The 26271-nt window shown below is 43.1% G+C and overlaps 2 protein-coding genes across 4 annotated transcripts in view; one reads left to right on the forward strand and one right to left on the reverse strand.

Moving 5' to 3' along the window:
* Positions 1–6: 6 nt before the first annotated feature.
* On the reverse strand, positions 7–18406 carry si:dkey-28b4.8 (sarcoplasmic/endoplasmic reticulum calcium ATPase 2). Its single transcript, XM_064926193.1, has 23 exons — positions 18011–18406; positions 17117–17236; positions 16589–16606; positions 16425–16507; positions 16066–16170; positions 15821–15959; positions 12790–12956; positions 11895–12050; positions 11430–11571; positions 10803–10969; positions 10560–10648; positions 9686–9788; positions 9213–9344; positions 8957–9082; positions 8565–8786; positions 8232–8343; positions 7507–7748; positions 7035–7255; positions 6419–6621; positions 6084–6169; positions 5856–5989; positions 5305–5422; positions 7–2559 (listed from the first exon to the last, which is right to left on the reverse strand). The coding sequence occupies exons 2-23, from the start codon at positions 17232–17234 to the stop codon at positions 2251–2253; spliced, it is 3192 nt and encodes a 1063-aa protein (XP_064782265.1). The 5' UTR covers positions 17235–17236; positions 18011–18406; the 3' UTR covers positions 7–2250.
* A 3414-nt stretch (positions 18407–21820) lies between these two features.
* The window catches only part of ssrp1b (structure specific recognition protein 1b), a 20750-nt gene continuing 16299 nt past the window's right edge, over positions 21821–26271 (forward strand). For 2 of the 3 annotated variants that reach the window (XM_064926195.1, XM_064926194.1), the window contains exons 1-7: positions 21895–21947; positions 22534–22625; positions 22846–23031; positions 23460–23565; positions 23657–23859; positions 24766–24866; positions 26214–26271. The exon at positions 26214–26271 is cut by the window's right edge and continues 72 nt beyond it. In XM_064926195.1, coding sequence (XP_064782267.1) covers positions 21917–21947; positions 22534–22625; positions 22846–23031; positions 23460–23565; positions 23657–23859; positions 24766–24866; positions 26214–26271 — 777 coding nt within the window. In that variant the 5' untranslated portion in view covers positions 21895–21916. Of the gene's footprint in view, positions 21948–22533; positions 22626–22845; positions 23032–23459; positions 23566–23656; positions 23860–24765; positions 24867–26213 lie in introns of all 3 variants that reach the window. The other variant, XM_064926196.1, reaches the window with a different exon arrangement.

A 26271-nucleotide genomic window follows, 5' to 3' on the forward strand; every position in this document is an offset into this window, starting at 1 on the left:
CATACATTTAAATTAACAATTTTATTGTCGTTTTCATCCCATAGAGCATTTCCCATCTTCAATAAATGAAATAGAAGTGTGACAGACGGCAAATGGTACGATTTGCAATAAACTAAATACATTCCCGCCTTAATTTAGCCTCAAAAAAAAGATTTTGTTGTTCAAATAACTCCACTGAATGTTCATTTTTTTGAAGTCATTAAATTCTGTAAAATGATTTTGCTTACTGGTTTCAGATGAAGACAGAGAGCACTCTGTCAGAGCGCCAGTAAAGAAACGGAGAGATGGAAAGAAAAGACCTCTCAGCATCTCTCCCTCATCCCTCTTTTGTAAAGCCACCCTGTCAGACTCTTCTCTTCCCTAATCCCCCCTTTTCCACTCCCCTAACATCTATTAATGATTTTAATGACTCCCAACCTTCCCCCCCACCCTTTACTACATTCAGAAAATAAAATTACACCCTCTAATTCTTTACAGGCACAGTAGGGGCACTACAAACACCACAAGGACAATTAATCAAATCAGAATTACAATAGTTCTATGAATCATAATAATAACAAAAAACAATGTTGCATGTGTGTGTGTGGGGGGGGGGGGGGGGGATGGGGTTAGAAAGTTAGCAAATCTGGTCTGTTGTAAATAAAGAATAAATAATTGGTGTTCCCAACCCTAACAAACCCACTACTACAGGGGAAGTGGTATTGGTGTCCACATGAGCAGCCTACACAACTTTGTACCTTTAGTTCATGGTGTAATGTCACAGTGGCTGTTAGACTATCAAAACACACTGCCAACTAGTAGAACGGTAGAGTAGCCTAGCTAAAATATGATGCAATTCCTCAGCCTGACAACAATGAGTCGTCACGATTACACAGAGACACAAGTCTACTGCTTCTAGGCCTACGTGAGGATTGTGACGTCGTAACTTTAAGGATGCAAGTCCAAACTGAAATCATGTGTAGGACATCAGAATGAATCTGGTCACGCAAAAAGATGACAAGCCTGCACCTAACCTGGACAGTTTTAGTTTAGATCAACAGTCAGCGTGTTGGAGGATGAGTTTGAGCAAGGCACAGCGCATAATCGCTAATCTTGATCACATAATGAGTAGTTATTTAGAAAGCCAGGTGATTTGGAGATCAGTGAGTCTGAACAGTCCAACTGCAATGCACCAGTAGTCAATCTCAAACATGCATGATGACAAGGAGACAAAGGGTATGATGTCATAAAGAGTAGCCAACCTTTTATCAGAACCATACATGGAGACAACATCCATTCTGTATCAAAGAAGTTAGGCATAGAAAAATATCCAACAGAAAGAAAAGAAAACACATAATTCAGTGTTGTGATGTATTAATAAATATGAATAATGCAGTGAAAACAAACGTAAAATCTAACTTTTTTTCCAAAATTCAGCTCTGCCAGCGCATAACCCTAAGAAATACACATTAAACAAGTACTCTTCCCTAGACAGTTTGATGACATCTAAATTAAATATTAATTGATTGATTTCTGACGATGGCTGGAGTGTCGGTGTGGCCAGTCTGACTGACGCTAGAAGATTATTTTTCTCTGCCTTTCTCTCTCTTCATCCAGTCATCCCTCCATTCCCTAGATTGGACTGAAGCAGCTTCTTTCTCCCTCACTTTCCCACCTGTCACCTTACAGGTAAAGAAACTGGAATGAAATGTATAAAGTACTCTGTTATAAATCATCTATAGACAGTACTTTCCCTTTCAAGATAAAAAAAAAAACTAATTCTGAGCAGCCAGAAAGCTTGTTTGAATCAACTACAAAGTTGTGTTTCTTTCTGGTTTGTCTCACATTGTAAAAAATGATGTTGTCAAGGGGCTATGTGAACCTAAACGTGCATTCTTTCTGCACAAGAGGAGGAGTGGTACTTTCAAGACTTATTCAGGTAACTTGCTAAACCAGGCTTGATTGAATAGGACCTTGAGTTTTGGAAAATCCCTCACTGACAGTCAGGGCCCATATTCAAAAAGTCAAGAGTGCTGAGCTAGGATGTATCAGTGCTCTCCTCTTCACTATCCCTCTCTTTCTCTCACCGTCTCAGATTGTTCACCTTTCATCCCTCCATCCCTGGCTATATCCCACTAAAAATGCATTTTTTTAAATGTTCTTTCCCTGCACTCCATCTTCACCTCCAATTCTCCTCAACTTGCTCCCCTATTTATGTTATAGTTCCATCGCATTCATAACCCAACCCCCCCCCACCCCCCACCCTTCCCTTCACTCATAGAACATGTTAGTAATATCAGAGTCCAGGCTGTAGATCCAGACCAATAGGGGGAATGACATTAAAACAAATGACCAGGACACGCCCTTGAACACCCTGCTCACAGCGGCAGTCATGCCCCCTGACCCTTGACCCCTCCGCCGGCGCTCCCGCTCCTCCTCCTGGCGCTCCACGTCGGTACCTGGCTCGATCCAGTTCCGGGCCAGGAACTTGAGGGCCTCGTCCATGAAGATGACTGGAAGCGACATCTTGAGGACCACAACCCACTGTGGCCACGACAGGGGGCGGATCTGGAACACCACCTGAATGGGAGAGAGAGAGGGGGGGGAGAGAAGGGGAGGGGGGGTGGTTAGACAATGAGATAGAGAGCACAATATAATGTAACACACACACACTTCCCTGTGCAGCAGTGGTAATGTTTTAGATTTTGTCTAGTCTTAGTCATTTTGACTAAAATATCAGTCTTCGTCACATTTTTTTTTTTTTACATGTGAATAATGATTTAGTTTGTCAAAATAATGAAAACAATTTTAGTCAACTAAATGCCCTTTCATTTTAGTCACATCACATTTGTATCGCCTCATTAACCTATAGTCAGGCGAGAAAATCTGATAACTTTGGAGGAGACAATTACATAAAATTCTCAAGAGCAATTCCTGAGGGGGACACCAAAAGTAGTGCTGTAACAGAGTCTACGTTGTAATATGTGAAATGTATATTGAAGAACCATAATCACTTCTACTGGATAATTGATATGTCCAGTAGTTAACTGAAGGGTTGTCCCAACTTGTTAAAATTTTTAAATCATTATAATACTACTACTAATAATAATATTTATAGCAGTGTTCCTTATCAGTCCAGTGTGTACCTGGTTAAATAAAGGTTAAATAAAATAAAATAAATAAATAAAAAAAGTTCCCTGGCGACAATTTAGCTTTTGCAACGAGACAATTAAATATATTTTAGACAATGGTAGAAGAGGGTGTAGTTCTGTTCAGTTTATTGCTAACCTTATCACAGGGACTTTGAAGCACTACAGCTGCATGCTGATTAATTGACGATAGCAAAGATTCCATCTTTGACGACGCCACATAAATGGAATAGGTACTAGCTAGCTTGATAGTCAATGTTTGCTTTAGTTTGCGCGCTAGCTCTGCAAGTTCAGCTAGTGTGTGAACCCTGCCAACATTAAAAATAAAACATTGATATGACGCAATTGACTGGATTAACCTCACGTCAGTTACGTGCATTGAGTGCCTTTCGGACAGTAGGTACGAACCCTCTATTACCTTGCCAGCTAAAGAAATGGCAGTGGTTTTAGAACGGCCCGCGATATGCTTCATGAATGTAAACCGCGGCCTGCCTAAAAATATTATGGTTCATGTCTTTTGAACGGTAGCCTACGGGATAGAAAATCAAGCCATTCTCTGTGGAAAAGAGGGAGGCGTGGCGACATTGGTTGCAGAACCTGTATATGAAATTCAGTGGGAAAAGTGGGAGGATTCGAGCGAGACTACAAAAAAAATTATACTTTTCTATAACCTACTCAAGGAAGAGAAAAACATAGCTCGGCTGTTGTTTTACTATTAAAGTCAATGCTGTTATTGTTTTTAATTTCGTAAAATGAGCTTGTGTTTCTTAATCAGGCAAAGGGTAACTAACTAGAAGGTTAGCTACGAGGAAACAAAAGTCGTCAGCGCGATGTGTATAATCGGAGGAGGAGCAGAGCCCATCTGCTCACACTCATCGCTTGCTGCCCCGCAGCTCACAAGCTGATGTAGGCTGTGTGGGGCATCCTTCCCACTACTGAACAGAACTCCGCTGTGCATCTGTGCTAGAGGTCGACCGATTAAATCACCAGTTAACTACACATGGTTGATGATATTACTAGATATTATCTAGCATGTCCTGCGTTGCATATAATCTGACTAAGCATACAAGTATCTAAGTATCTGACTGAGCGGTGGTAGGCAGAAGCAGGCGCGTACACATTCATTCAAACAGCACTTTCATGCGTTTTGCCAGCAGCTCTTCGTTGTGCGTCAAGCATTGCGCTGTTTATGACTTCAAGCCTATCAACTCCCGAGATGAGGCTGGTGTAACCGAAGTGAAATGGCTAGCTAGTTAGCGCGCGCTAATAGCGTATCAAACGTCACTCGCTCTGAGCCTTCTAGTAGTTTTGCTCTGCTTGGGTAACGCTGCTTCGATGTTGGCTGTTGTCGTTGTGTTGCTGGTTGGAGGGAGGATGGAGGAGAGGGACGTATAAGCTATACTGTTACTGGCAATGCTAAAGTGCCTATAAGAACATCTAATAGTCAAAGGTTAATGAAATACAAATGGTATAGAGGGAAATAGTCCTATAATAACTACAACCTAAAACTTCTTACCTGGGAATATTGACAACTCATGTTAAAAGGAACCACCAGCTTTCATATGTTCTCATGTTCTGAGCAAGTAACTGAAACGTTAGCTTTCTTACATAGCACATATTGCACTTTTACGTTTTTCTCCAACACTTTTGTTTTTGCATTATTTAAACCAAACATGTTTAATTATTTACTTGAGGATAAATTGATTATATTGATGTATTATATTAAGTTAAAATAAGTGTTCATTCAGTATGGTTGTAATTGTCATTATTACAAATCCTTTTTTAAATTTAAAAATATTTATTTAAAAAAAAAAAAAAAAACGGCCAATTAATCGGTATCGGCTTTTTTGGTCCTCCAATAATCAGTATCGGCGTTGAAAAATCATAATCGGTCGAACTCTAATCTGTGCTGCTAATATTGATTGTACACATCAATGAAAAGCTCTCAATCTTTCCCAAAATTGTTGTCCAGTCAATTTAGAGGTCAGATTTTAGTCACTGCGATAGTTTCTCTCGCTTTAGTCAACTGAAATGAAAAATCATTTAGTTTTTTCTATTTAGTCTATTTAGGCAGTTATAGTCTTGTCAATTGCCACTGAAAATAGGTGTTTGACTAATGTTTTATTGTTGTTGACAAAATTATGCCAGATGCACTCACACACACACACATACTTACAGGCAGGGGGTCAACGTAGAGGATGAGGAAGTGGAGCGCCATGGAGAGACAGATAGCTCCCACCAGCCAGGGGTTGGACCAAGGAGGCATCTTCAGCAGGGACTGGTTTTCTGACAGACTGAGGACACACACAGCGGAGCTCAGAAATGGACCAGAACAAGCTCAAAAGATGACAATAAAAAATTGATACTAAACGCAACAGAACTCTGGAATAAGAAGTCAGTAAAATATCCATACTTCTATTAAATAATCTCTAATGTAAATCTGTTCTCTACTGAATAATCATGCATATCATGATCATAAAGAAAGTGTTTAATTAGACATAAACATCTATGTCTGATGATTGAAAAGAGCAACAGGGGGGAAACGCATGCCATAGAACTGAATGAAATGTACAGTTGATATTCATATGTAGAATGTACTGTGACTAACAAATAGAAATGGTTCGTACGAGAACTAAACCCGTTCTGTGACGCGTCATAGATAGTGATCTCTATGACTGACGCCAAGTACCGCACGGGATTATGGGAGTTGTAGTATTAGTAGCGTACCTGTTGAGGGCATTGCACATCTCTATGGTAACGAGCACAGACAGGGCCATGGTCATGGGGTAGGGCGACTCGAACACCGAGCACTGAACCCCCGCAAACTCCCCGTGGCCTTCACCGCACTGGAGATAGTGAGACTTAGAGGAGAGAGAAAGAGCGAGATGGAGAGGGAGTGTGAGGTTAGACACGGTAAAGTAAGAGAAGTGAGAGAAGAGAGGGATGTGTTCTTACCAGTTGGTAGAAGGAGAGTTTGGGTCCATCGTGTGCTGCCATGAACCACCAGGCTGCAGCTCCTACTGTAGCTGCTCCGACGTAGCCTGAGAGAAAGGTCAAAGGGTAGATGTGTATATTCTCGAATCCCAGCTGATATTGTGATGTAAATCAATCGTCCACAAAGGTTATTTGTATAATGCTTTTTACAAATACATTTGTCACAAAGTGCTTATGAGGCTACATCTGCAAAGTATACAAGTTCAAAATACAATAACCCTGTCTGTTCATAATCTATAACCTCACGATGCGGTATCTGCCACAGATATAGAAACAGATAAACCAGATATACTCACATCCGACGATGAGGTATCTGCAGAAGAGCCATCTGGAGATGAGAGGCTCCTTGGGGGAGCGTGGGGGGCGGGACATGATGTCCAGGTCGGGGGGGTTGAAGCCCAGGGCGGTGGCTGGGAAGCCGTCTGTCACCAGGTTGACCCACAGCAACTGGACCGGGATCAGGGCCTCGGGCATGCCCAGAGCAGCCGTCATGAAAATACTGGAGGGGAGAGAAGGAGGGGGAGAGGGGTTGGGATGGTGAGAGAGAGGGAAGTATACAACATAATAATTCAGAAATCCTCTCTCACTGTCCCAGACTACTATTATCCATCAAGTTAATCCCTTCAGCCATCTCTTTTTTAAATTGTCCTTCTCTATTGTCACCTGACCTAAAGCATACTCCTCTCCTAAATGTGCACCTCCGTTCTGTTATCCTTCCCCTTTATTTAAAACAGTAATCCACCACGCTCTCTTCCTCCCTCGTTTTCATCCTCTAACCCATCCCTCCAGTACCACCCCCTCTCCTCACTCTCCCTCCCCCTCTCCTAAGAAGTATCCTTTAAACTGTTTCATTTAGTTATAGATTGCTCTCCTCTTCCTCTCTTCCAATCCCTCTCGTCCCCCTATCCTCACCAGACAACCTCTCCTATGTTGGAAGAGATGAGGTATCGTATGAACTGCTTCATGTTGTTGTAGATGGCTCTGCCCTCTTCTACAGCCGCTACGATGGTAGAGAAGTTATCATCAGCTAAGATCATCTCTGAGGCGGACTTGGCAACAGCCGTGCCTGAACCCATGGCGATCCCGATCTCTGCCTTCTTCAGGGCTGGCGCATCATTCACTCCATCACCAGTCTGGGGGAGAGTGGGATGAAGGGATGGGAGAGAGCAAGAACACGCAGTGAGTCAAAACAGGGAAGAAACGCATGAAAGGCCCCACTCAATGCAAACATGCCTTCTCAATGCAGAGGAAGAATGTTACCGATGACAACAGGTCCGTCACTCAATTGAACAGTACTTTTTTATTTTCTAAGTGTCAAGAGTAGAGCTCTAGACAAGAACACTGCTGCCAACAGAGAGAGATACACACACTCACACCACCTCACCATGGCTGTGATGTCATCGAGGCTCTGTAGGTACTCCACGATGCGGCTCTTGTGTGTGGGTTCCACACGGGCGAAGCAGCGTCCGGTACGACAGGCCTGCCTCTGGAGGTGGGGGGGCAGCTCGTCAAACTCCCTCCCCGTCAGGCCCCCTGAGAACGGGTCGTCCCTGCCCGCCTCCTCCTCCTCCTCCGTGATGATGCCCACGCGACGACAGATGGACATGGCCGTGCCCTTGTTGTCACCTGGGGGGGGGCGGGCGTGATGTAAGAGATTAGATGGAGAGATGATACCCAGCAGGCAAAACGGTTTGAAATCGCGTTTAGGGCCAGGCCGATACCAGTATCGGGATACTCGTTAGTATCTTGGCAAGTAAACAAAACACAAAGTGGATTAAACTTCTTGAGGAAAAAAAGCTCTAATGTCACATTTATTTCATTTTCCAAGCTAAAGCACACAATATTTGAAATACAGCAGCTTTTTAAAGGACAAAAGAGTTGTCTGCATCGTGTTTTCATTTTTGCCATTGAAAAAAAAAATTGCGATACTGATATCGTCCCAGCCTTTCACATTATAATATCATTTTAAGGTAGATGAGTGTGAGGCTAGAAATTCTGTTCAGTTGACTTAATTGAATCCCCTTGGATAATGCGTCTTGGGTCTCCCCATCCAACGAGCATGTATCACAACACAACAAACAGAGGGAGTGAGGGCAAGGCGTGTCTTACCTGTGATCATGATGACGCGGATGCCAGCCTGCCGACACATACGGACCGCACCAAGCACTTCCTTCCTGGGGGGGTCCAGCATCCCCACGCAGCCCACGAAGGTCAGGTCCGACTGGGGGGGGGGCATTGTTGTTTATTTAACACTAATCAAATAAAACTGTATTTGAAGTGCCTTTACAAACCGCAACACTTTACAGTCAAAAAGTTATAAAATAAGAAATAAATAGGCAACCAAAAACCAAATACAAGAGATTAATAAAAATGCATAATTACACAAAGGATACATAAAATGAGTTAAAAATCCTAAAAAAATAAATATTTAAAATCACCCACCTCGTAATCAGCGAAGGTGGCCGAGTTCTCCAGGTTGAGAGAGCGTATCTCGGGAGGCGAGTCCCGGGTCGCCATGGCGAGGCATCGGAGGGTGTCCCGCCCCGTGGCCCACTCCCTGACGGTCCCCTGGAGCTGCTCCCGCCCCGCCGGCGTCATGGGCACCCGCGCGCCCCCGTTCACCCGAATCCAACGGCAGCGCTCCAGCACGCTCTCCGGAGCTCCCTGGGAGAGAGACGACAAGACATACTCTGTCCACCATCTCCTCACTTTGTAAGAGAAAGAACTCAGAAGAAAGAAGCACGTAAGGAATAGAAACGACAAGAAAGAGCAGAGAGAGAAAGGGGGGATAGAGAAGTGGATAAGTAGGAGTGAGACAGAGACACACAGCTGACCTTGACAAACATCTTGGCCCCGGAGGCAGAGCGGCTGAGTTTGTTGGGAGAACAGAACACTGACATGGACTTCCTGTCACGGGAGAACTCCAACGTCAACTCCTTCCTCATCAACTGTTTAATCACCTGATGGAGAGAAGGATAGAGGGAGAGAGAGGAGATGTATCATTCAATCACTCTGCCAGGAAGTAAATTAGGTCAGCACGTCTCAATGGTACGCACACAGGTTATTTTTATATTACAGACACACACACACCGAGCAGCAGGCAGTAGCTCTCTCGACGGCGGACAGTCCTCTGAGGTCTGTGTCGAACACGTTCATCTTCTCCACCAGACAGCACAGGGCCGTCTCCGTGGCCTCGCCTACCTTCTCATACACACCCTTAGACTGGGACACACACCCCCACAGGTTAAGGGTCAACAACAATGACATTATTTGAATGTATTATTTCAAACAGATGCTACTGGACTGGAACAAAAGTAGCTCTCCAGGACCAGAATTACGAAGTGTCTGTCCATCGAGTTGTGTGTCGTGCAGTGATTATGGTTGGGGCAGTTAACCCACTGTTCCCCGGTAGACCATCATTGTAAATAAGAATTTGTTCTTAACGGACTTCCCTAGTTAAATAAAAGGTTACAATTAAGTGTGTTATCGTGTGCAGTGGCTACAGTAAGAGCCATTTCAATTGGTGTGTTATGGTGTACAAAGTAGGCTGGAGCTGTTCTCACCTCGTTGTAGTCCAGAGAGGAGTCGTTACACAGAGCACAGATAGAGGCCATCTCCACCAGGCCCTCATACTGACTACACTTCACCACCGTCTCATCCTTATACCTGTTGGAGAGAGAAGGACAAGGGAAATAAAACAGAGGGAAAAAATTAGGGAAGAGACAGAAGGGTGGATATGGAAGATGATGGGGTAAGAGAGAAAGGGAAATAAGGGAGAACGAGACCAGAGAAAGAAAGTAGCGGAGGAAGGGAAGCAAATATTAAACCGATAACATCTCAGCATCTTAAAGGTCCAGTGCAGTCAGAAACGTGATTTGTCTGTGTTATATATATATATCCACACTGAGGTTGGAATAAAAACAAACTGAATTGATGAAAGATTATCATGTCAGTTTGACAAGACTGCCTGAAATTTCTGCTTGTTTTGGTGGGATGGAGTTTTGGCCTGCCTGGTGATGTCACCAGGCGGTAAATTAGTTAATACACCAATAAGAAAGAGTTCCAAACCCCTCTGCCAATAACAGCTAGTTTTCATTTTTCCTCTCGCCACTCAGACAGTCACAGCAAAATTGGGGATGAGTGATTCCTCATGACATCTAGTGCTTTCAAGATAACTGGGAACTGCCCAAAAAACGAGGTCAAATCATGATGTCCCTGATCTTCAGGTCAGAATGTTGGAGCTCTAGAGAAATGCCAGAGTTTCTGACATGGAATTTAATTTCGGGTGACCATTCAAAGCTATTTTTCGCAGTTGGAGCTTGTTTTGTTCCCGAGTTCCCAGTTGTCTTGAACAGACTGAAGTCGGATATTTCCAAGTTCCCAGGTGTTTTGAACGTGGCAATCATCAGTTAAGGGTTAAAGGTTAAAGGCACTCACACTTCCCCTTCCGGGGCGTAAGTAGATCCGGTCACCGAAAACTCACTCAGGGCGCATCGCTCCCCTGACACACTGTCCACAACAAATATCTACACACACACACACACAGGGTTAGAAAATGCACTCTCAATGTCACAAACAGTAAGGTTAGGTCAGCATCAGGCTGAGTGTCAATCAACATGCCAAACCATTCCACTTTCAGGTCAGCTCCTATCTCAATATTCCTCTCCCTTCCTCTCTCACCCGGTGGACAGACATCTGGTTGGTGGTGAGGGTGCCAGTCTTATCGGAGCAGATGACGGAGGTGCAGCCCAAGGTCTCCACAGAAGGCAGACTGCGGACGATGGCGTTCTTCCGGGCCATGCGTCTCGTCCCCAGAGCTAGGCAGGTGGTGATCACAGCGGGTAGGCCTGCAGGGGGGGGACCAAGATTGAATAGGGTGAAGGAACAGTTAAATATATGGTTCCATAATGGTTCTTCCGAGTCATGTAATAAAAGTACACTGGCTGATCACTCTACTGTGTTTATCAAGTTACAGTCTACATGGACACAGAGAGGAGCTTTGTGTTATTTAACTAGGCAAGTCAGTTAAGAACAAATTCTTATTTACAATGACGGCCTACCGAGGAACAGTGGGTTAACTGCCTTGTTAAAATCTGCCGTTCTGCCCCTGAACTTGTCAGTTCAGGGATTTCATCCAGCAACCTGTCGGTTACTGGCCCAACTCTTAACCACTAGGCTACCTGCCACCCCAAAAGAGAATTCATTTTGCTTTCATATGGAATTTAGAATGCTCAAAATAGAATGGAATCAAATCATGCTCGACTTTGTGTGTTACAGACAGACACAGTGGTTGGTCCCACCACATACCCTCAGGGATGGCAGCTACAGCCAGTGCCACAGCGATCTTGAAGTAGTAGACAGCCCCTCTGAGCCAGCTGCCACCGTGGACCGGGTCATTGAAATGGCCTACGTTGATACCCCACACTGCCACGCAGATCACTGTGATCACCTAGAGGGAGAGAGGGAGCCTGTTATCACAACACTGCCACACAGATCACCTAGAGGGAGCCTGTTATCACAACACTGCCACACAGATCACCTAGAGGGAGAGAGGGAGCCTGTTATCACAACACTGCCACAAAGATCACTGTGATCACCTAGAGGGAGAGAGGGAGCCTGTTATCACAACACTGCCACACAGATCACTGTGATCACCTTGAGGGAGAGAGGGAGCCTGTTATTACAACTAACAATACAACTGACAGATGAAATAAAAAGAATGAGGGAAAGAGCAAGAGACGAGAAAAGGGAAAATAAGGAAAGTCCTTGTACCTTGGACAGCTGTTCCCCAAACTGGTCCAGTTTCTGCTGCAGCGGTGTTCTCTCTGGGTCTGTAGCAGCCATCTCATCACGAATCTTCCCGATCTCAGTCTGCACCCCAGTAGCTACCACCACACCTATAGCCCTGCCTGCCGCAATGTTGGTGCCCTGGAAGAACAAAGATACAAAGCCCCGTGTTGGTACTCTCTACAACATGAGTTTGATCTGTAAAGCAGCATACATTGGCATTGTGCTACCAGCTCATTTCCCGATCAAAGACACGGCAATAACACTGAAAAATTATTCAGGGGAAAATAATGTATGTATGTATTACCCAGTCAGCACAAGACCAGAAATATGTCTTTTCAACCAGAAATACATACTGCATTTCCAACGTTTAAAACATAGGGCAAATGTATTAGAAACCATCAATTGTGTTTTTGACTATGTAGGTGGCGTGGGGATCAATGACATGCATCCCACACATACGGTATCTCTTAGTGATATACAGAACAGTCTCAGTTCCAGTATATGGGTGTAGCTCTAGTACCAATACAGATGATCAGTATATTAACCTGGAAGACAGTGGCCTCGTAGCCCGTTTACCTGACTCTTTAGAACTGTTAAGTAGATATCACACAGTATATTATGTGTTTGTGTGTGTCCCGTGCAAACAATGCGAGTGATGTTTTATTCAACAAACGGTTGAGTCACACCTTCGATACTCACATCAAAGCATCACAGTGCACACACACACACACGGTTGTGTGTTCTGGTTCCTCTCTCACACCATGTCTCCCATTAGATCAATAAACCACACACTCAAACAAACAAATATGCTGGTCTATTTCTAATCAGATAATGACCCCCTAAAATACACCCACCCTCCTCCACCACACACACTTACAGAAAACAGCATGTTTTTCTTGTCCTGGTTGACGGCTCGCGGGTCAGGCACTGGGTCTGTGTGTTTGATCACGGACACAGACTCCCCCGTCAGGATAGACTGGTCCACTCGCAGCGTGGTGGAGCGGATGGAGGTCAGCCGGATGTCTGCTGGGACTTTATCACCCACTGGGGGAAAACAGGGCGGAGGTGATGGAGACGGGTTTTTCAAGTCAAGTTCAAGTCTTACATAGCTAAGGATAAACACAACATGGCTAGAAGTATGTGGACACCTCTTCAAATTAGTGGATTCGGCCATTTCAGTTACACCCATTGACAGGTGTATAAAATCCAGCTCACTGCCATGCAATCTCTATAGACAAACATTGGCAATGGAATGACCCCATACTGAAGTGCTGAGTGACTTTCAAAGTGGCACTGTCATAGGATGCCACCTTTCCATCAAATCAGTTTGTCAAATTTCTGCTCTGCTAGAGCTGCCCCGGGCCACTGTAAGTGCTGTTATTGTGAAGTGGAAACGTCTAGGAGCAAAAACAGCTCAGCCGCGAAGTGGTAGGCCACACAAACTCACAGAACGGAGCCTCCCGAGTGGCGCAGCAGTCTAAGGCACTGCATCGCTGTGCTTGAGGCGTCACTACAGCCCCGGGTCGGATCCCAGGCTGTGTCACAGCTGGCCGTGATCAGAAGAGCCATGAGGCGGAGCACAATTGGCTAAGCATCGTCCGTGTTCGGGGAGGTGTTGGTGTGACACATTGGTGCGGCTGGTTTCCAGGTTAAACGAGCAGTGTGTCAAGAAGCAGTGTCGTGTGGCTCTTGACCTTCACCTCTCCTGAGTCTGTAGCAGAGTTGCAGCTATGGGACAAGACTAACTACCAATTGGATATCACAAAATTAGGGAGAAAAAGGGGTAAAAGTTCACAAAAATTATAAAAAGAAAAACAACTCGGGTGGAGGCGGTTATAGCAGCAAAAGGGGGGGGACCAACTCCATATCAATGCCAATTTTGGAATGAGATGTTCGATGAGCATGTGTACACATACTTTTGGTCATGTCGTGTATTTGTTGTTGAAAAATAAAATATGGGTTTTAATAAAAATTAAACGAAAAACAAGCCAACTTATTAGAACGATTCACTGTCCTGTTTATATGGTGATAACGTCTGTGGCGCGCATGCAATGCAACTTCTGGAAAAGTGTGAATGCAATCTGTAAGATGGTTCCAATATGTATATTAAACATATGGACATTCTCCCTTTATATGGGACCGTTGTCCAGCTACTGTATTTAGCCATAGCCTACTTTTAAAATAAGTTGTTTCGCTTTGTTTACAATTATTCAGTCTCTTTTTAGGCCTTATCTATAATGAATGTAATCTTGCTTGTTGACAACATTTAGCATGTCCAAGCTCAGCCATAATGCAACTTACAGTAGGCCTAGCCCCTATTTCAGTGTGAATTCTATGTATATGTTTTCACATTGAAGACATGCAATTACTTAGAACAATGTGTACTGCAGACATGTTCAAGTTAACATACTGTATTTAGCAAAGATAGGACAAGTCTACATTTTGTTTCTATAAGCTGTTTTACAAACTATAAATGGACTAACATTGGAATTGGAGTTGATTTCAAGGCAATACATAAAAGACCGTACATATTTAGCCATGGAGCACGTTCTGATTGGCCAGTGAGGGGCCAAGCCTCGACACACCCAAAATGTATTTATTCATCAAAACCCAGCCCTTTCGCATCCATGCCAGCACAACTATAGTTGTAAAAATAGATATTTTTTTCTGACACTGCTAGCGCTTAGATTGACCATTGTGTTAAGTTTGTTTAAATACAGCCCATAATACCTTAGAACAGCGAAACTAAATCCCATAGACTATCATCATATTTCCTCATAAAAGTGAGCTGTCAATCAACCAAAATCATTGGTAAACATTTCAAACCCTGCAAGGTCATTGGCTCAAAGGGATAGACAGGCAGTGATGTGATGATTGATGAGATAAAAAAAAAAAAAAAAAAGTAACAATGTTTAACAATCCTCCATGGCTGAATCCCAAACAGCACCCTATTCCCTAACTCTGGTCAATATTAGCTCACTATAAAATGGAATAGGGTGCCATTTGGGACACATCCCCAGTGTAAACTGTGATTGGTGTCACAAAGTTCCCATGCTCTTTAAGCCAAACATCGCCAGAGTGAATCTCTCGGAGTCACACACACAAATAAAAAACACTCAACCCCCATTTCCTCTGTTACTTCTTTGAAGCTCTAAGAATAGAAACGGATCGCCTTGAGGATTCGACAATTGGAGCGGTCTTAACCCTTCGAGCTGTGTTGTCGCTAAGTCGCACAGAAATTTGAAACTGACCCACAAACTGCCTTTTCAGTCAGAAATGTTTAAATAGTTTCGAGAAAATATTTGACCCTGTCTGGCGACACTTCCAGAGCTTAGCAAGATGCAGTGATATTGGGTATTGTAGGCCTCTTCGAATATCACATCGACTGGCAGCAACTTGATTAAAACTTAATTTCCCATAAAACCTTTCTTTGATTTCCATGATGCTGCGAGGGGGAAAAAAACAAACCCATACAGATTAAAATATTTCCAAGGCTAACTAAACATCTTATTTTTGGAAGTTTAAACAACTAACTCAGTCAATAATAGAACACTGTGTATGGGATTTGCTAAATGGGATTTGTAGTTTGTTTCCCCCTACATGAGTGCCACCTCCACTGTGTCTCCACTCCCCAGGTATGTATAGAACACAAGGGACCTTTGAGGAGTTACAGAATTTGTAGTTTTTTCCCCTACCTGCTATAGTACTTCAATAACATGTGTTTTTTGAGAGTTGCTGTTCTTCTTTCCATTATTGGAGGACTTCTAATATAAAGAACACTTGGGCAACACTAGAGGATGGTGAGATTCTTTTGCCTACCTGCACAGTACCTCAACAATGTTACCAGTCATAGTGTAGAACACTGTGGTCCCACGATGGACTCTGGGATTTGTAGTTGTTCTGCCTACCTGCCACCTCCACTATGTCCCCAGGTACGAGGTCCTTAGCCCGGACCCTCTGGACACTCTTCCTGTCCTGTCGGTACACCTTCCCCATCTCAGGCTCATACTCCTTCAGCGCCTCTATTGCATTCTCAGCATTACGCTCCTGGAAACACACACGTGAATGAACACACATCGTCGCACACATTAATACATTTGTTTATACATGAACACACACATTAATGCAACATGTCAAAACACTGTGACTTTACCTGCCACACCCCAACGATAGCGTTGGCAATGAGGATGAGGAGGATGACGAAGGGTTCCACAAAGGCTGTGATGGTCCCCTCCCCTTCCTCGAACCAGGCAAGAGTCTGTCAGAAAAGAGAGACAGGTTAAAGAAGAACTTGTTTTCAAGAGCCAAGAGAGTATGTGACAGGGATGGTAATATTGTGAGGATATAAAGAGTGGATAGGAATGCTCAGAGCAAAATATAGAAATAGCTATAAACATAAGTCTGAATGGCATTGGGAAGGCTGAGACTTAGCCATTTATTGTAAAGTTACAGTATTTACAATAGTGTTTGTTTAAGTCGTCTATATGTGTGTGTTAGTGTGTGTGTCCTTACGAAGGAGATGCAGGCAGCCAGCAGAAGAATCCGAACCAAGAGATCCTCAAACTGTTCCAGGATAAGTTCCCATAGCGACTTCCCTGGAAACACAGATATGGAAAGAATGTAAATGCAGGGGAGAGAGAAAAAGAGCGAACAGGGCGAGATAATGAACATCTTACCTTCTTCTGCCGGTAACTCTGCATCATGGAGTTCAGAGAAAGAGAAAAAGAGAGAGAAAGAGAGAGAAAGAGAGAGAAAGAGAGAGAAAGAGAGAGAAAGAGAGAGAAAGAGAGAGAAAGAGAGAGAGAGAAAGAGAGAGAAAGAGAGAGAGAGAAAGAGAGAGAAAGAGAGAGAAAGAGAGAGAAAGAGAGAGAAAGAGAGAGAAAGAGAGAGAAAGAGAGAGAGAGAGAGAGTTATTAACATGGTAATAACATTGCTATTATCAGTCCATCACTGTGAATATCATCACGACATTACTAAACATAGGCCTAACTTCAGTGTCATTACTTCATAGTAATCATTGAAACAATTGAATACTTGTGTTTTTTTAATTTAAGGGTGAAATAGGGGTCAAGGGTTAGGTTTGCATCCAAAATGGCACCTATTCCCTACATAGTTCACTATTTTTGACCAGAGTCCTATAGGCCCTGCTCAAAAGTAGTGCACTGCATAGGCAACAGTAATTTAGGTCACGCACTAGGACATACCGTTTGGGCCCCATCTCTCCTTGCTTTTCCTCAGCTGTTCGCAGCTCAGGCCTGTCGACTCATTCACACAGAAATACCCCAACACCTCCTCGACTGTCTTAGTATGGGCATTGTCCATCCCTGAAAGACAGCGGGATGGCGAAAGGGAGGGGCAGGAAGATGGAGAGGAGGGGGGAAGGATGATATTGGGGAGAAAAAGAGAGAACGTGAAGGGGGATGAACATCAGTAGGCTTACATAATTTTATTTTCACTAGTTAAGTTTCAATGTTAAGAAAAAATAGTGTACTCTCCATTCTATTCATACTCTCACTGCAGTGAATGATACATTCCCACAATATGGGGACCAACTTGATTCTGTAAATACGATAATGTTGAGTCGGAGACCGAAATAACGCCTGGGGGCGTTACAAAAGGAGCCCAGAGAATCAGGTGAGCAATTGCACCTGTTGCATGTAAATTATCTTGATTTACAGCACCTGTTCGCTAGGGGATTCAACAAGACATGATGCAATAAACTTAGCAACTCCATAATATACTGTAAACGTGAATCCTCCGTTAAATGCATTTAGCACAATGTATCGTTGGTTCGAATAAGACAATGTCAGAACCTCAGAATGTTCTTGAAATAACCATATTCGCAGCATCCAACGCAGGTCTAACTACTCACATTATTTTACAAATAAAATAAAAGCAAAGTTTGTTGATATACAATGATAAAGTCTTGTTGACGAGCTTTTAAATATCTGCATTTAAGGTAAATGTTCCCTTCTAGGCCGATCCACTGCGACGCCTTCAATACGCTAACTAGCTAAATGGCATTCTCAGAAACGGTAACTAGCTAATAATCTTGTTTGTACAGGACGTTTGCGCTCTAATAATGAAGGGAGACTTACCAGTACAATAAATATCCCGGTATTCCGTTGACTAACAACTAATTCAGAATCGTTAAGTAAATAACAATATCAACACGAATAGGATTAGAAAACTACAAAAAGAAAACGTTAATTCCAACGACGATTTGAGAAATCAATCTATATTAACTGCTCGGCTATTTCTCTCCCACTGGATCACTAGCTAGCTAACGTTACGTCCTGAAAAATTATAAGAAAGGCATTCTCATAGAATAAGTCATTTTTCTTCAAGTACCACTAAGGCTTGTTGGAGGCGTATTCCTCTACTTTTATATTTGATTACAGCACTGACGTCGTGCGCTTTAATCCACCCGCTATGTCTTAGCTATCTAAATAGCCGTCGCTTTATTCAATGCAAGGCCACAGAACTATACAGTAGTGCCTCAGTCGCAGAAATCGTAGGAGCAGAAGTTAGGCCAATTAGAGACCTGGAATTTAGACTGAAATGGCTGTACAGCGAATCAGATTGCAACAACTTCTATAAACCCGCCTACCGGTGATTTGCTGCAGGAGGGCGGAACCCCAACCTTGCCCTTGGCTCAGCGCTTGACCAATGAACGTGCTGTGCGACAGTCGTTTTTCAGATGATTGACTTTTTTACAACTCAATGGGTTCGGCAGGACACTCGATTCTCGTTACCCCCTGACCAATAGTAATGTCCGTCAAGCAAAACAGGCGGGACGTGTATTTAAAGGTAAAGCGGATAGCTTCCTCCCTCCAACGCCCATCTGTCACCAGAATACGTCTAACCGCTAATAAGTGACGTGAAATATCGGACTCTTACTAGAGTTCCGACCTGAAGATGACTGACATGATTTGAGTTCCCAGTTGTTTTGAACGGGGCATGTCTGGTCGCATACATGTGCTTAAGGTACATATGTGGTCAGACATTATGTTCCCCAGCACCCCACATCCTCCCTCCCTCTTTCTTTCTCTCACACACACACACCTATCTGCTCTGTTAGACGTCACGTTATAACAGCAGTAAGCGATTGCTCTTCTGATGCAACACATTATCCTACATCGTTTATTCTAGGCTATTGCTCAAATCACATTTTATTTGTCACATGCTTCGTAAACAACAGCTATAGACTAACACTTACGGGCCCTTCCCAACAATGCAGAGAGAAACAAATATAAATAACAGAGAACTACACAATGAGAAAAGATAACTTGGCTACATAGCTTAACTTGGCTATATAACTTGGCTATATACACTGAGTATACAAAACAGAACACCTGCACATTCCATGGCAGACTGACCAGGTGAATCCAGGTGAAAGCTATGATCCCTTATTGATGTCACTTGTTAAATCCACTTAATCAGTGTAGATGACGTGAAAGAGACAGGTTAAAGAAGGATCTTTAAGCTTGAGACATGGCTTGTGTATGTGTGCCATCCAGAGTTGCTGGATTTTTCATGCTCAACAGTTTCCTGTGTGTATCAAGAATGGTCCACCACCTAAAACACATCCAGCCAACTTGACACAACTGTGGGAAGCATTGGAGTTAACATGGGCCAGCATCCCTGTAGAATGCTCTTGACACCTTGTAGAGTCCATGCCCCGATTGAGGCTGTCCTGAGTTCTAACGATTACTGTGTAATAGAGCGTCTGCTAAATGACTTAAATGTAAATGTAATAGAATGTGTCACTGTCGACACAACATAAGCAGGTAATAGCATCATCTGACTGTCCCTCTCTCTTCCTCCCTCTGGTACATATACAATTTATTTTTTTTAGTTTGAAATGGGTTCCCAATACAAATATGTATGTAAATGTCTCAAAAGAGGCAGTGGTGTGGTGTGTGTGTGTGTGTGTGTGTGTGTGTGTGTGTGTGTGTGTGTGTGTGTGTGTGACATACCTAATAAAAACTGATATTTTTGTAGAAAATAGTATTTTAATAAAAACGTGTAGTGTAATGGTTAGCAGTCAAACCTGAACTAAACAAAAGCAAAAGCACCTGAACTTTGGACATTCTACTTTTATCTTCTCTGTCTCTCCTCTTTCCATTTCTCACAATGGATAGTCACTCGACAGACTGAAAGACAAAACAGTACGAAGACAATATTTTAACAACAAAATATGACAAATGTATAATTTCTCATTACTGTTATGCACAACATTACATATGATACTGTATGGCTGGAATACATTTGTAATGGTCCAGAATCAAGTGTGTGCGTTTATGAGAGAGTTGTTTGTGTGTTTTTGACAGTGTGTGATGTGTGTACACACTTAGAAAAAAAGGTGCCATCTAGAACCTAAAAGGGTTCTTCGGCTTTCCCCATAGGATAACCCTTTGAAGAACCCTTTTTGGTTCCAGGTAGAACTATTTTGGTTTCCATGTAAAAACCCTTTCCAATGAGGTTTCTATATGGAACACAAAAGACTTCTACCTAGAACCCAAAAGGATTATTCTATGGGGACAGCCAAACCTTTTTGGAACCATTTTCTCTAAGAATGTCCATGCATTTGTGTGTGTAACAGAATGTGTGTGCATATGTTTGTGCGTTGTGTGTGTACTATTCTGATCATAGTACCAGTGTGTGTAGTCTGTGTCTGCGCTAAACAGCATATATCTGATATCTTGAGGGGGGTTTAACCCATGCTGTGCAGCTCTCTCCCACCACTGCAAACGACTGATACCTGAGAGAGAGTGTGTGATTAGAGTGGGATTAGGAATGCTACTGTAGATCATAGAGCACTATGATATACAGGAAGTAAAACACTTGGATTGGGTTAAAACAATTCACAAAGCAATATGAAACAGGAGAGGAAACAGTAAAACATTACAATATAAAGGGACAGTGCAAAGATGAAAAATTGGCGCTCCACCGTGCTGAATATTGTTATTATGAACAACGGTATTAAAAATGTGGTGTCAGATAGTCAACACCAGTTGCTGCAGGGTACCTGTGCAGGGTCCATACCGCCAGTCCTGGTCAAACTGCCTCAGCTCCTGCAGCTCTTTCTCTCTGGCTGTGAGGGGGCGCAGCTCATCGTGTGATTGGACTCGGAAGCAGGGTTAGTGACACCACCATGACCAATCACATAGAGCTGGGGCATTAATAGTGGTCGATTGACAAGTTGAGTTGGATCACTAATTTCCTCTCTAAAGACAAATACAACTATTGTACAAACAGATTGAAATTCGTGAATTATTTTACCTTTATTTAACTAGGCAAGTCAGTTAAGAACAAATTCTTATTTTCAAATACGGCCTAGGAACAGTGGGTTAACTGCCTTGTTCAGGAGCAGAACGACAGATTTCTACCTTGTCAGCTGGGGGATTCGAGCTTTCAGTTACTAGTCCAACGCTCTAACCACTAGACTATCTGCCGTAATGCAACATTAGCTGCATTAACAGGAAATGTAGGCGATATTTCGCCACCAATGTTCTTAACTGACTTGCCTAGTTAAATAAAGGTAAAATAAATTACGAATTTCAATCTGTTTGTACAATGAATAGAATGCTAGAATAGTTGCATTTGTCTTCGGAGAGGAAATGAGTGATTCAGTAATCCAACTCAATTTGTTAGCATTTCGTATGTACTGCGCGTTTTCATAGGTTTCTTGCACTTGTGCAATTCATTGTGTGCAAAAACGTATTTATCAAGCCCCTGATATAATTTTATAACATACTTATTTGCAATTATGTTCGATGTCTTTCCCTTCGGTTTTGGTCTGATGATCAATGTGTAAGTTATCATGAAGACAACAATCGAAACGCAAAAATCCAGACCAACAGGAGAAAAAAAACGTCAAACGTAACACATACAAACCGTGATCACGTCACTTTCGACGCACAGGACGCAAAGACTTTACTTTCTCCCCACGCACAACATTGCAAGTTGACAGCTCCAACACAACGGTTAGTAATGTAAACATGACGTTATTCCACAGATCAACTGTAATCGGTAAACACTAACATAATAATAGCACCATTATAGCAAGCTGTACTATATTGCAGAAGAGTTTTTACATGTCATAAGGGTTATTTACATGTCTCAGTCCCAATTTGCTTGACAGCTGACAGCAACACATACCAAGCAAGTTTGGTTGGTTGTTATAATTTTCATTGCGAGGCCTACGGTATTAAGTTGTTGAGACATGCAGGTCATACAGGCTTCCATATAAATCACTTAGACTTCCATATAAATAATTTAGATGTATTTAATTCAAGATTTAGTCCAAATGTAAATCATTGAAACAAGATATTTTTTTTACAAAAGAGATAGAAATATATATATTTCTATGAGTTTGTAGTTAGTTTATGCTATAGATAGTACAGTACGGTAGATACATGAATAATATTATAATAATTATATATGCCATTTAGCAGAAGCTTTTATTTTCAAGGCAAATGACAGTTATGTGCATACACATTATTTATGAGTGATCCCGGTAATCCTACCCACCGTCCTGACATTGCAAGCCCCATGCTTTATCAATTGAGCTATAGGACTAGTATAATGAAGGCAGACTCTCTGTGTGTGGTATTAGAGGGACAGTGGCTCCTGAGAACCAGAGGAATAGCTGCCATGGGCGACACACTGGAGTTCAGTGACATTTACCAGGAGGTCAAAGGGTCATGGGTGAGTGGGTGCGCATGTGTGTGTGTTAAGCGAAAGAGAGAGAGAGGACTCGAGGAGATGCTGTCTGTGTGTGTTTCTGCACAGCATCACATATCTGACAATGCAGTCAACAGTTAAAAACCATTGCAAACTATTCTAAATGTGAGTGTGTGTCTAGGTTGACTTCAGGTGTTGCTATACTGTATATGTATGTCAACACTATTTACTGTGTTTTCCCCAGAATGACGGCCGTCTGAGGTTCGGTAGACAGAGTGTGGTGTATAAGAGCAGTAAGACAGGGAAGGTGGACAGCATCCCAGCTGCGGAGGTGTCTCAGGCCCAGTGGAGACGTGTGTGTCTGGGACAGGGCATCAAGCTGACCACCAGCACCGGGCACATCTACAAATATGACGGCTTCAGAGACACGGTGACAAGAGGGATGGGAGGAAGAGAGAGGGATGAGGGGAGAGAGGAGGGTAGAGGAGAGGTGCGGAGAGGAAAGGGGTGGAGGAAAGGAAAATAGGAGGGAGAGGGGTACAGGAGGGTAGGAGGGTAGGAGGGTAGGGAGACAGAGAGATGGAGGGAAGGATGAAGGGGAGGGAGGTATGGATGATGGAAGATAGAAATAAGGAGAAAGGGGAGGAAACAGATGGAGAGGTGGAAAGAGGCAAGAATGGGAATGAAAAGAGTAAAGAGTGAGTTTGGAGTAGGAACAAGATCAGAGAGGAGTGTGGAATAGAATAATTTGAAACAGAAAAGTCAGCATGGAAAATTAACATTGTCTTCTCTCTCTCTCCACCCCTCTCCTCTCTACCCTCTCTCTCCACCCCTCTCCTCTCTACCCTCTCTCTCCAGGACTTTGAGAAGATCTCTGAGTACTTCAAAGCCCACTACAAAGTGGAGCTGTCAGAGAAGGAATTGTGTGTGAAGGGTTGGAACTGGGGCACCACCAAATTCTCTGGTAAGGACAACACTAACACATATTCAAGTTTTCAGAGGCCATTTTGGGTTGTAACATTTAGTCTCCAACACAGTCTAGTTTCTGTCCCCAGGCCCTCTCCTGTCATTCGAGGTGAGCGACAGCCCAGCGTTTGAGATTCCCCTGGCCAGCGTGTCCCAGTGCGCCACGGGGAAGAACGAGGTGACACTGGAGTTCCACCAGAACGATGAGGCAGAGGTGTCGCTGATGGAGGTCCGCTTCTATGTCCCGCCCGGGGACACTGCCACCACGGAAGAGGGGCCAGAACCTGTGGAGGTGGGGGGCTGTGTGAGAGTGTGTGTCTGTTATAGACTTGGAAGAAAGGAAAAACCCACACTCACTGAAATATTCTTCAAGTTTGAATAAACAAATTTAGCAGCAGAGGTCAGACCGAACGTGATGGCAGCATTCATAAACTTCTGCTATAGTCTTCCATATTAGTCCCGTATTCAGATTCAGATTCAGAAAACGTTAATGTCCTCAAGAGGCAATTCATTTTGCAGCAGTACATACAGACAAGATCACATGTTAAAATGTAAAACACAAGAACAGAACGAAGCATCTGACATTGACAGAATATTTACATTAAGTCATCAGGATAATGCATTGCCTCTCATAGCCTCCAGTTTTCTGGATGTTTTTTGTTGTTGTTGTTTTTTCTCCCCAATTTCGTGATATCTAATTGGTAGTTGCGATCTTGTCTCGTCGCTGCAACTCCACAACAAACTCGTGAGAGGTGAAGGTCGAGAGCCAAGCTTCCTCCGAAGCATGATCTGCCAAGCCACACTGCTTTTTGTACACAATGCTCGCTTAACCCGGGAGCCAGTCGCACCAATGTGTCGGAGGAAACACTGTCCAACTGACGACCGGAGTCAGCTTGTATTATAGATGTTTTGGCCTTTTCAGTCCTGCAGATCAAACTCTTCCCCACAACAAACCTCAGTGTCAGGACTCAGTGACTAGACATCTCTGTCTGAATGAATGAGACACTCAAACGGCTGGCAGCGCAACTGAACTGCCACCAACCGTCAAGTTCAACTTTATTGGGATATAAGTTCTACATGTTAAAACTGAAATACATGAGTATCTACAGATTTGAACAAATGTCTCAGCCAATGCCACACATGAATAAATGAAATGTTGATTTTGTATGGAATGTGACATGTTTTGTCCTCCTCCCAGGTGTTTAGAGACCGTGTGCTGTCCAAGGCAGATGTGATCCAGGCTACAGGAGATGCTGTGTGTATCTTCAAAGAGCTGCAGTGCCTCACGCCCAGGGGCAGGTACATATGCACACATATAGACACACAACTTTACACACACGCCTTTACACACGCCTTTGCACACACACCTTTGCATACCTACCTTTACACAAACACACACACCTTTACACACTCACCTTTACACACATACATACACACCTTTACACACAAATACACATATACACACACACACACACACACACATTTTTGCACACATATACACACACACACACCTTTACACACATATACACACACACCTTTACACACATATACAGTTGAAGTCAGAAGTTTACATACACATTAGCCAAATACATTTACACTCAGTTTTTCACAATTCCGGACATTTCATCCAAGTAAAAATTCCCTGTCTTTGGTCAGTTAGGATCACCGCTTTATTTTAAGAATGTGAAATGTCAGAATAATAGTAGAAGTAAATTATTTATTAAAGCTTTTATTTCTGTCATCACATTCCCAGTGGATCAGAAGTTTAGATGCACTCAATTAGTATTTGGTAGCATTGCCAATTGTTTAACTTGGGTCAAATGTTTTGGGTAGCCTTCCACAAGGTTCCCACAATAAGTTAGGTGAATTTTGGCCCATTCCTTCTGGCAGAGCTGGTGTGACGGAGTCAGGTTTGTAGGAATCCTTGCTCGCACATGCTTTTTCAGTTCAGTTTTTCAGTGCACACAAATTTTATATAGGATTGAGGTCAGGACTTTGTGATGGCCACTCCAATACCTTACTGTATGCAGGGGCAGGTAGGCACACACAATCCTTATCCATGCCAAACTACACCTTCAGCTGGGGGTGACGGTATCATGTATGTCTTTCATTTGTGACTTTATTAAACAGCTGAACATGTAACTGGGGATAAGTAGAATCTGATGGTCAGGTCAGAAAGTTCTGGAAGGGAGATATGATTCTCTGCCATAGGGTTGGCTGTGTAGACACCTACGCCAAACTCCGCCATCCCTTTTCTATACCTAATCTACCTTTTGCCCAGACAAGCGTTCAGACAAGCGTCCTACCTACATGTACAAAATAACTCGACCAACCTGCACCCCTGCACATTGACTCTGTACCGGTACCACCTTTGTATAGCCTTGTTATTGTTTATTTTATTGTGTTACTTTTTATTTAAATTGTTCTATTTTTACATTAGTTTATTTAGTAAATATTTTCTTAACACATTTATTGAACTGCATTGTTGGTCAAGGGCTTGTCAGTAAGCATTTCACAGTAAGGTTGTTGTATTCCTGTTGTATTCAGAGCATGTGACAAAATTACATTTGATTTGAAATATAAACCTCTTGCACTGTCACCCCCCCCCCCCCCTCTCTCTCACACTCACTCTTTCCTCTCTCTCAGGTATGATATCCGTATCTACCCAAGCTTCCTCCACCTCCACGGTAAGACATTTGACTAC

Source organism: Oncorhynchus masou, chromosome 20 (assembly GCF_036934945.1).
Source record: "Oncorhynchus masou masou isolate Uvic2021 chromosome 20, UVic_Omas_1.1, whole genome shotgun sequence".
NCBI classification, from domain to species: Eukaryota; Metazoa; Chordata; class Actinopteri; order Salmoniformes; family Salmonidae; genus Oncorhynchus; species Oncorhynchus masou.